This window comes from Aristolochia californica, unplaced genomic scaffold, assembly GCF_029961685.1.
Source record: "Aristolochia californica isolate CCGP_79_NKW_82.1479 unplaced genomic scaffold, dmAriCali1.0.hap1 SCAF_13, whole genome shotgun sequence".
Classification (NCBI taxonomy): Eukaryota; Viridiplantae; Streptophyta; class Magnoliopsida; order Piperales; family Aristolochiaceae; genus Aristolochia; species Aristolochia californica.
The window spans coordinates 27968934-27979900 of NW_027181804.1; the positions used below are offsets into that span (position 1 = coordinate 27968934).

The 10967-nt window shown below is 36.5% G+C and overlaps 1 protein-coding gene across 1 annotated transcript; it reads right to left on the minus strand.

Moving 5' to 3' along the window:
* Positions 1–14: 14 nt before the first annotated feature.
* On the minus strand, positions 15–9950 carry LOC137947989 (ATP-dependent DNA helicase Q-like 2). The gene is made up of 21 exons (XM_068793869.1): positions 9933–9950; positions 9664–9779; positions 8721–8941; positions 7411–7557; positions 7098–7313; positions 6641–6745; positions 6449–6553; positions 6236–6358; positions 5534–5622; positions 5129–5165; positions 5019–5052; positions 4790–4842; positions 4622–4699; positions 4466–4531; positions 3939–4005; positions 3797–3850; positions 2934–3041; positions 1672–1754; positions 1453–1531; positions 1031–1248; positions 15–905 (listed from the first exon to the last, which is right to left on the minus strand). The coding sequence occupies exons 2-21, from the start codon at positions 9722–9724 to the stop codon at positions 597–599; spliced, it is 2253 nt and encodes a 750-aa protein (XP_068649970.1). The 5' UTR covers positions 9725–9779; positions 9933–9950; the 3' UTR covers positions 15–596.
* Positions 9951–10967: the final 1017 nt, after the last annotated feature.

Sequence of the window (10967 nt, forward strand, 5' to 3'; positions counted from 1 at the left end):
TTCTAACCCCGTTATTGTTTTCTGGATGGGCGTATCGAATTCCGTTACGTATCGTGACCTCAAAATCCGATACACATCGGACGTATGACTGAAGGTATATCGGCCAAAATCTGATGAAGAATAGACAATTGTAAAGAAAAGATTTGAACTCAAAACCTCGCATTAGAACTCATGTGACTAGTGAACCAAATGCCGAAAAGACTAAATGAGCACATTCAAAACCTAAAGACTTCTCTCACAAAATGATAGAATTAGGGAAAAAAATTAAAAAAATAAAAATTCATGAGAAAATTTTAAAATATTACTTTTTTTTTCAGTATTCAAACAAGAGAAACTATCGCCTTTTTCATTGTACAGAACCGGGAATGGCACAAGCTAGCATGGTTAAAGTCAGTGTTGACTGTTGAGTTGAGATGAGTTGTTGTTAATTCCTATGGGTTTTGGCTGAACAGCCAGTCGAAACCGAAATCAATCCATTCAGCGACCGCTAATGGCACAGCATATTGCACCAGCAGACAGGCTCATGGCTGGTTGAATCCAAAAGTTTCTCCGACCATCTACAAGTGTACCCGAACATGCTTCGAACTGTAGCAGCTTTATTCATTACCGCTGTCGCTGCTTTCAACAAGAACCAAAGTCTTCTTAGACTTTAATTTCTTCCTTGCTTGACTGCCATCCTTGTCAACATTGTTAGATAAACTGTCATCCCGGACTCTCTTGTTGCCTTGGGTTTCATTTGCCTCAATTTCACTGCTGTTTGTTGTTACCCTGTTTCTAACATCATTTTCTTCAACCCTGCTTGGTAAAGCATCATCAAGCTGCTCTGACTCGCTATACATTTTAATTTCATCAAGAATTTGTCTTCCATACTTTTCTGTCTTCAGTTTTCCAATTAGCTTCTCCATCTGCAACAAGCAAATGAGTGATCAAACAAACATATGGTACTACTTCCAGGAAAAGGAGAGAGTGAAAATAGCAATAATAAGAATAGAATCCCCACAAAAGAGAAGCAAACACTACCAGCGATTACCTGCTCCATGGAGGCCGGCTTTTGGGCACTTAGCAAACTGATTTGTTGTGTGGATAGAACTGCATGTGGGAATATGCCCCCATGGCCAGAAGACAGTTCTTTTCGAAATCTATCAAGCTTGACCTCCAGACCTGATAAAGCTGCACGTACATTTGATTTCTTGTCATCTGCTTTGCTCTTCTGTCCACAGCCAATCTCAAGTTTGAATTTCTTGTTCCCTGCAAGGTAGCAACACGACCAACTTAGCACATGGAAATGCTCTGTCACAGACAGATGTGGAACATCTGCTGACATGCCATTGCCAAATTAACATTAAAACAAACACTCCAGGAAGTTAGTGAAGATGTCTCAATTAAAGTTATAATGATATACTGCAACTATTTCAACACAGTCACTGTTTTGTCAAAGATTAGCTGTCTTACCTTGCAGTGCCAGTTTCCACAGTGGTCCTAATGTAACATAAGCGTTTGTTGCATAACTTGTGTGTCGAAACTCTTCTTTCTACCATGAATTGAACAAGAAATGAATAAAACAAAATACCAGAAGAAATGGTTGATACAAACCAAAAGTAATTCAGAAATATTTTTGGAACAAAACATGTTTTTTAAATTAAAGCATTTAAGATCTAAATGCCGTCTCACCAAAATTCGGTCCAAAATCAGCTGAACAATCAGCTGCTCCCATTCCTCTCTCTTAAGGCTAGGACTCTGATTATTTGAACTACCTGATAGAATAAAAATGGCCCCAAAGTTAGAATGGCTCAAGATATGAAATGAAGAAGATTGTTGTCAATAACAATAACAGAAAGCAAAAGGGGCACAAAAAAAACTATAAAAGCTTAATACCGACTTAAATTCGGTCCTGCTTTACTAAGTCATGAAGTTGTGAAAAACTTCCCTTTACGAAGATCCATTCATTTCAATCATCCAAGCAAATATTGCTTTTATCAACAAAATTATCTGGTGGGGATAACCAGTATGCCCATCGAGCTCCAGTGGACCCACCAATTATAGTTGAAATTATTTTTATAATTATTTTTAGTTTATTTTATTTTTAGTTTATTTTTCCAGATTTTATTGGATTTGATCAAATATTAATCTTATCTGTTAAGAATTTTAAATTTTAAATTTAGTTTTTTTTAATGAATAGTGTGTATAAAATTTTAATTTTAGTTATTAATAGGCTGTAACAGCATGTTGAAGGTAGTTTTGAATATGAATTAATAAAATCCTCTGGCTATTTTCTCTCCTTCTCCCTTCTTCTTCTTCCCCTTCTTCTTCTCCTCACGTCTTCCTCAATCTTCTTTTTCCCAATCCTTCTTCTTTCTTCTCTATTTTCTTCCTTTCCCTTTCTAATTCCAGCAGCTAATAGATATTCACATGTCAGAGTGGTTCCGTCCACTCTGGTTAAGTGTTGTGCTTTCCGCATCTAACAGACTGGTCTTTTGGGTTGTATTGGCTAGGCATCTAATTCAGAACTCTGAAGTTAAGCGATCTTGGACTAGAGTAGTACTAGGATGGGTGACCTCCTGGGAAGTCCTATTGGCTAGGCGTTTGACATGGTATCAAAGTTGGGCACCACGTTCCGCGTTCGAATCCCGGAGTGCAGCGGTCCCGAACCTAGGAACGGTAGGTGTCAGAGTTGTTCCGTCCACTCTGGTTAAGTGTTGTGTTTTCCGCATCTAACAGACCGGTCTTTTGGGTTGTATTGGCTAAGCGTTTGACATCACATACGTCAATTGAAATCACGTAGTTGTCCCACATCATTATCCTTCACTTTCCAAAGGACTCTCATTTTCTTTTAAGGGGTCAAATAACATTGGCAGCGACATAAAACCTCACAGAACAGTTGTGTAAACCATTATTTCAACTTATAAAAGAGATATTGCTAGTCAAGGATATACCTAATTTCTTGTACTTGATCTTCACCTTATCCACAAGCTGCAACATAGTCGCTCTTTGGTCATTTTCTTGCATATCTCGCAATACGCAGACAATAGCTTTTGCACCATCTGATGAGATGCTTCATAGAATCATATTAATTTACATTCTTTGCAAACATTATTCATCTCTTGGCGTGTGTTAAAGAAAATATAAAAATGCGAAGTTATGTATCTCTAATGCATAAAGAAGAAGTGTACAGTTGCATATATTTAATAAAGTGATGGTGGACAAAAGATTTAACACCCATAATGGATGATGAATGCAAAGCAAAGGTTAGTTGATGGTACAGAAAAAGATGCCAATTCTTATTAATGAAAATAATGCTACTTTCAGGAATAAGCACGTTCCCAGCATGACTTCCACCATGATTTCAAGCATCACAGATACACTGATAAACTCCAATCACTTTCTCTCCAACTCTTCCCTTTTTTCATCAAAGTACTTCCTCCGCGAAAAAGCTGGATTAGATAGCAACTCCAGAAAAAATGAAAGAGCAGAAAACATGACCAATGGGAGATGAAAATTTAATGCAATGACATGTAAATAGAGATGATTCAGACAAATGAGATACACGAACTTTGTTGGCTTTTATATTTCTCTAGTAGAGGGTATATTTGTCACTTATCTGCTCTATTTTCTGTCTTAATCTCCCGTTACAAACTAAACAAAGTGGTCATAAAAATGAATAATGTAGATTTGCTGAAGGGCACACTCATGAAGCCAACTAATTAGAAAGCCATGCAAAGGAAAACAAGAAAGGAGATAATAGTGCTATCAATAAAATGTTTCTATTTTCTACAAAAAATGAGAGAGAACATCATACCAGTGACATCGACTTCTCTGAGCTTAGTGTCATAGGCACAGTTATCACACATACCTGAGACATTAACAGAGATAAACATACATTTAGAAAGGCCAGGTTGGTAGGATTCCATTCATGAACTGATTGATAAAAAAAAAAGTACCATTGCAGTCTTGTATTGGCTCTCCAAAATGTTGGAAAAAAGCACTCCGCCGGCAGATTATTTTACTCTGCAGAAAAGATTGCAAGATGTTATAATCTTCAGAGTCTCTATCTGTCTCACTTCTTTGTATATCTCATTGAACAGCATGCAGCTAGGAATCATTATGGGATGACATACACATGTGCACATGCCATACAAGAGAGCCTCAAGATCCACCATGTGGATGAACACAAGCACAGGTTATTTGTGGATTTAGTAATCCTCAGATGAACAAAATTATGCTTGTCAATTTAGGTCCACTTATCTTACATCAAAATTGAACAGTTGAATGACAACCAGAAAAGAGATGCACAACACAAAAAAGAAAACAATGAAAAATTAGATGTTACAGTTCCAGCCACATCAAAGGTAATTGTTTCCAACGACAACTTCAGAATGTTTAGAAAGATCTAGAAAGCAAAACAGCACGTATGCCGAATTCTAGTGTCTCAAAGCACATGAAGACAGGAAAAACTCCATAATTTTACCTGAGAGTACCGCACAATATCATAGAGATTTTGCAGGCCAGCATTTTCGTAGAAGACCATTGAACTCTGGATACAAGCATTTCACCTGAACCTGTGAGTGGAGCAAATAACAACCTACAATTTAAAGTCGGAATGTCTTCACATAGAACTATTTACCTGCCTAGGAACATCACCAGGCCTAAAATATAGCAGACATTCTGAGGGAAGCCCGTCTCGTCCAGCCCGACCACTTTCCTGAATTAATTAATAAAAAGAGTAAGATAAAGAAGTATTTGAAGCATGAAAATTAAGTACAGTTACCCAATAGTATGTCTCCGTGATTACCTGATAGTATGTCTCCAAGGATTTGCTTAGGCTATGATGGATCACAAACCTGACTACAAGCAATTGCCATAGTTTCAAATACCAATCCAATTATGAGTGACAAAATGAAGATAAGAAAACAAAAATGGTCCAACCAGCCTGAACAGAAAACAACAGCAAGTACATAAGATAATCCACAGGGCATATGAGAGAGAGAGAGAGAGTCCAAAATTAAATTGATGATACTGACCATCTGGCTTGTTAATTCCCATACCAAATGCGACCTGCAATATCACTGCAGATGTTAAGAAGATGAACCAACATATAGACAAAAGAATGATGATTGTCAATATAACATACCGTACCCACAATCACCTGCAACTTGTCATTACTCCATCTGCATCACAAATTAGAAATTAGAGTTCATATGAAAAAGAAAAAGAATATGAGCATTACATTGCAACATGCATTCATCCTTCAAGAAGAAAGGCAAGTAGCAGTGATAAGAGATTGGGATCAAAAAATAAATTAACAATCAACAATTTGGTAGTAACTACATAATATGCGGTGGACATGGACAAGAAGAAATTGTTATTTATAACTTTAAAATAGTGACAAGATGACATACTATAGTCAACTCTAATAAAAATTGCAACATACTGAAGGTCATTAGGGTATTTCTTTTTAATGCAAGATTACTAGAGTGCCAGTGGGGAAATTACATTGTAAACTACTATTTGATAGAATGCTAGAGAGAGAGATTACTGTATATGAACTTTCTCACGAGCATATGAGTCCATATCTGCATGGTAATAATCTGCAGAGATTCCTCTTTGACGTAATTCTCTAGCAACCTACCTTCCAAACAAGTGCAAAAAGAGAGATAACAATTACTTCAATACAAAGAGGAAGGAAATTTAAAACAAGCAAATACAGCGACAGCAGTTAGTCAAATATTAGATTAAAATGTATCTGTGAATTGCTGATTGCAGAAGTTATGTATTTATTAATAAAAATTTTAAGTGTTGTTACTAAGTTACCCCTACTTCTTAAATTAATAACTTGCGCAACCAATCCCTGATACTGTGTAAAAAGTTGACAATTGAAGAAAAGGAAGAGAAAATTGATAGAACAGTAAAAGAAATGAATAACAGAATGAAAAATAATGGAAAATTAGAAGAAACAATAAGAAAAGTCAGAGAGATTGAAAGTAGGCTTCGCACTGCAGCCTATGGTTGACTTTCTCCACTCTTTTATTAATAAATGAATTCTTCCACGCTAAATGACAAAAATATAGTTTTGTCTAAACCTAAGTGCTGACTGAGTTACCACTACTAGATCAATCAATAACTTCTACACCAATCAGCTTCAAACTAAAAATATGTTAAGATATGTAAGGAGACTCAATTAACAAAGAACTAGGAATATAAAGAGAAAGGCTCAATTTTCATCAAATTTTGCACAAACCTCCTCGCACTCCTTCCTAGAAAAGCAATAAACTATCCCAGACTCATTATTTGGATATGAACCTCGAATGAAAGCAGCAATTTCATCAACAACCACCTTTCCAACAGATGACTTCTCTTGCACCTGAAATATGAAAGTTGGATGTATAAGATGTTTTGAAGATATAGGAAAATGGCCATACCAAATATTAGCAACCAAATAAAAGAAATGTACCTTGTAAAACAGATTAGGCCTGTTAACTGTACTGGTAAATTTAACACATTTTGGGATATGAAGCATGTCCAACAAATCTGCTTGAACCTTCTGAGTAGCAGTTGCCTGGACACACAAGCATACGAGCAAGACAAAAATTTGAAGCTACTTCATAAACTCCAATACAAACTCATTTAGTTAACTGACACTTACAGTCAAAGCGATCAATGGAACATCTTGAAATTGGGTCTTCAGGATACTAAGGTTCTTGTAATCAGGCCGAAAGTCATGACCCCACTGACTACAGCAATGGGCTTCCTGGACATGCAAGTATAGAAATGCATCTGTTTAAAAATTAGAAACAATTTGAATGATGAAATCAAGAAGAGTATAATGAGTTAAGAGAATGTTTCAAAAAATAACCAAATTTCCTTCTACAGCCATTATGTATTATGGGACATTTGGGTTGAACACAATTCCATTCCAAAATGACTAACCACTTAGGAGACCTATTGCTCAACCTTATAACCCATTAACTTTTCTTTACATCTTTCAATGTGGGACTGTTCCCACTCAACATACATCCGATACTGTCCTCAAATTCCCAAAAACTAATTGTTCCAATGTTTCTTAAAATGAAACTTGAAGAACATTAGGGAAAAAAACTCACATCTATTGCAATAAGAGAAAGGCGACCAGCACGATGGCACTTTTCAAGCTTAGACATAAATCTCTTACTTTTTGATATTTTTTCAGGGGTGACATACAAAATCTTAAGCTCTTCATTGCCTCCTTCAAGAGCCTTGTATATAAACTTTTCATTTTCCTTGCCAGTAGTTGAAGTCAACATGTAAGCTGGTACGCCTAAAGCACTCAATCCCATAACCTGGAGCCATCACACATATAAGAAGATGAACGACTTGGAGTAAATATAGATAATAAACAAGTTTTTAAAACTGGTGCATGGCATTCAATACAAGCACCTGGTCCTGGATCAGAGAAAGCAAAGGGCTGACAACAAGAGCCACACCATCACGAAGAACAGCAGGAAGTTGATAGCAAAGGCTTTTGCCACCACCTGCAGCCATGATCACCAGAACATCCTTCCCACTCATGACAGCATTTACTATCTGGGCATAGAAAAAACGACTATTAAACTATGGAAATATCAACTAAAAGTCAAAACACGCAACATGGAAAATGAAATCTGAAAGACAAGAATATAATTCAATTTACATGAAAAAATGCACAAAGGAGAAAATTGCAGTCAAGGGTTTCTTATCCTCATGACGCCCTTACATCACTCAACATTTCAAAAATTTTAATGTGAAGTATTGTTGAATTTATGGAAAAGAAAAATACTTCATTAACTTCTCATAATCAGAGTACATGAACCTCTATTTATAATAGAGGAATATAGTAGAGTCCAATTATAATAAAACTACCTTTGCCCCAATTATACCCAAACTCTAACACTTAAAGATAAGTCCTAGCATAATTAAATAACTCGATATAGATAAAAGACAAACCTAACTCAAACTATAACTCTTCTAGGACGTGACCATAAGATAAGGACGTCTTTGTGAGTCTTTCTTGATTTTCCAACTTATGTGATAAGGATGTCAACTTGTGGTAATCATGGTGGGTCCTACTTCTTATGGGTTTGGGCCCATCTTGTGGGTCTTTCTTGATCGTGTGACCCATCTTATGATACTCTTAGATATGTGGGTATTCCTTGGTCGTGTGGGTTGGTGCCCATCTTCCAACAAGTATCACTCAGCCAAAGGCAATTATGTCATAGTAGTTGAAACTTCTTAGAAGGAAACCTGTCTTCAAACAAGTTTTGTAAATAGATCAAAAACAGTCTTCTCCAAATGGTTCAGGAAACAACCAAACAGCTAATACTCACACTTTACAAATCTAATGCCTTTGATCCATAAAAAAGCTAACTTACCGATACTGATAGAGTAAATGTGATGTTAAATGCAAATTCTACTCAGATTCATTCTAGATAGATCAGCGACTATGAAATTTTTCTATCCCCATCAATAAATCTCCACATAAAAGCAACTAATGATTCTATAAGAATCAACAGAAATAATAAAACAGGCTATAACCACTTCACAGGAGACAACTTAATTTCATCAGCAGAGATGCTCACACAAAGTCCAATCCCAATGCTTCACATTGTGCAAGTTACAATGGTCACATCATATTCCACTCAATACCTACCCAACCAAAAGAAAACAGCAATGCAGAAGAAAGAAGTCAAACAATGAATGATAACTCCAACCTCTCGCTGATTAGCACGGTAACTTCTGATGCCAAAAACATTAAACCTGATGTCCTCAGCCTCAGAATCCCACTCGAATGCCCCAGTAAAGTCATCTTGAGTAACTGAAATGCCAGTATTGGTTAAGGGTCCAGATGTTTCACATTCTTCTAACAGTACTTGGAGTTCAGATTGTCTGCCTAATAGGTGCTCTTGCCTGTTGAGCAATGCCTTTATCTGGTCTGGAGGACAAAGAAGAGGAAATATCAAATGAGATACTAAAAATTACATCCAGAGAATCGCAGTGGCAAGAATTTCCAAAGTTCCTTAGTTTACATTGCAGATAATGAAAGAAATAATTTAGTGTCGAGGTTGAATAGATTGATATTTAGATACTGTGTAATAGATAAGGGTTCATCAATATGTTTAGGAAACAAAGATAACTTAAGCAGCTGAACAGGCGGACCAAAATATTCCAATACAATAATGCTTTCAAAGACCAGAAACTGCGACTCTAAGAGGCATTCAGATAAAAATTTAACTCTGGTTTTACTTAGTCGCCTTGAAAATACTATGAGTGTCGTTAGATTTATATATGAAGAGCTACAAACCGATGCGTCCGCAAACCACATTACCGATCATCTGCTACGTTCGAAACTAGGTAGTAAAAAACCCACAGCTTAAGAGACGAACCAACAAATTCAACGTGAGAATTTTGAGGCTATTTAGTGTTTACATAAATTATAAACAAAAAAACAAATACTCCTTATGATAATACTAGCAAATGTAGAGAGTTTAGTTCCTCTTAACAAGCTCTAACGAAACAAAGTCTAGCTCACGTTCTACTGATTAATAAATCCGAAAGAGAAAATCGAAAGGCAAAGTGACCAGGGGACAGGGCGAGCTAGACGTTCGATGAAATTACGATGAGAAGAAGCCGGTTGAAACTTTCATATTTCTTTACCTTGAACATCCTCCAGCTCTGCTTCCACTACTTGTAACTCTTCCAAGATATCAATTTCCATTGCCTCAAGAGCAACGAAGTTAACCCCTTTCAAGTGAAACGGACATTGTCCGCAGCTGCAAGGGAACACTAGCAGGCGTTAGGTGGGTCACAAAAGGGTTTCCGATTTGAAGTTCACTTCCTCTCCAGACAATCAGCCATCAACCTAATGATGGTTTTTGGGAATTTGGTGGCAAAGAAAAGATAATTGTTCAAAAACCAGATTTTACCTGGTTAAAACAACACAGTGAGAACTCTTCTCTATAAATTTTGGATATGAATTACATACTTTGAACATGATCTTCACGTACCAGCTAAATTGGTACGGGAGGAAATAAAAAATGAGGTTTTCGTCATTGTTAAGGGCAATAGTATACCTCTATCATTCATTATAGGACACATGTAAGAGCATAGAGTCCCATATTATATTTGCATTTTATATGAATAAGGGGTGTATCAAATTATCAATGGAGACCTCAAAATATGACACATAAATGTCGATATGTTTTCTTATATCACTTTCTTAACCATCTAAATTTTTTTGTTTATATAACCGGTTTCTTCCCTATGACTGTGTATAAACCAGGGTCCAACCCAACTAAGAATTTTGCGTTTGATTTTAGTGGAATGACGATCCACTTCCTGTCACTATACATAAGGGCTACCCGAAGCCCATCGGGGCAAGTTCTTGCCTCTTCTTTACCCATTTTAGTTACTTGTTGAGAAATCAATCACCCAAACAAGTGAATAAATTTAAAGAATGAACTAACTACGATTTTCTACCATGTGGGCCTTTCTCCTCGTACGTGAATAGAACTTTAATGTAATTATATCAATGTCATATTTATGAAATGAGTCTTTATTTACCATCATATTACCATGTGGGCCTTATCCTCAGATATGTGGGTTTGGACCCATCTCCAATAACATGCATGACTGGTTCAAGGAAGTTGGGGACGAAACAGAAGAGAGGAGAACTCGTATCTTAAGGATTCAAGGGAGAATTGTGAGTAAATACTTAAATTGGGCTGAGAGTACCTCAAATTCAACTGGATTAAGCAGTGGGTTGTGTAGAGGACCTTATAGTCCAGCCCATACAGTCATAGCTTTAAGGACAGATCAAATCTAGCAGTGAGTTACCGATCAAAGAGGTATCTTTTGTAGCATTTCAAGACTGGAGTATTTGTGACAAGGGAGAAAAGACAAGCTTGTTAGTAGTAGTGAGGGTTAGGTAAGACTTACATTATTCTATCAACTCTGTTGGT

Coding starts and splice junctions, on each gene's coding strand:
- LOC137947989 (XM_068793869.1), bottom strand. CDS start 9,724: ATGGAAATTGATATCTTGGAAGAGTTACAAGTAGTGGAAGCAGAGCTG. Junction 3,851..3,938: donor GCCAATACAAGACTGCAATG/GTACTTTTTTTT, acceptor TTAATGTCTCAG/GTATGTGTGATAACTGTGCC. Junction 1,532..1,671: donor TGATTTTGGACCGAATTTTG/GTGAGACGGCAT, acceptor AATTCATGGTAG/AAAGAAGAGTTTCGACACAC.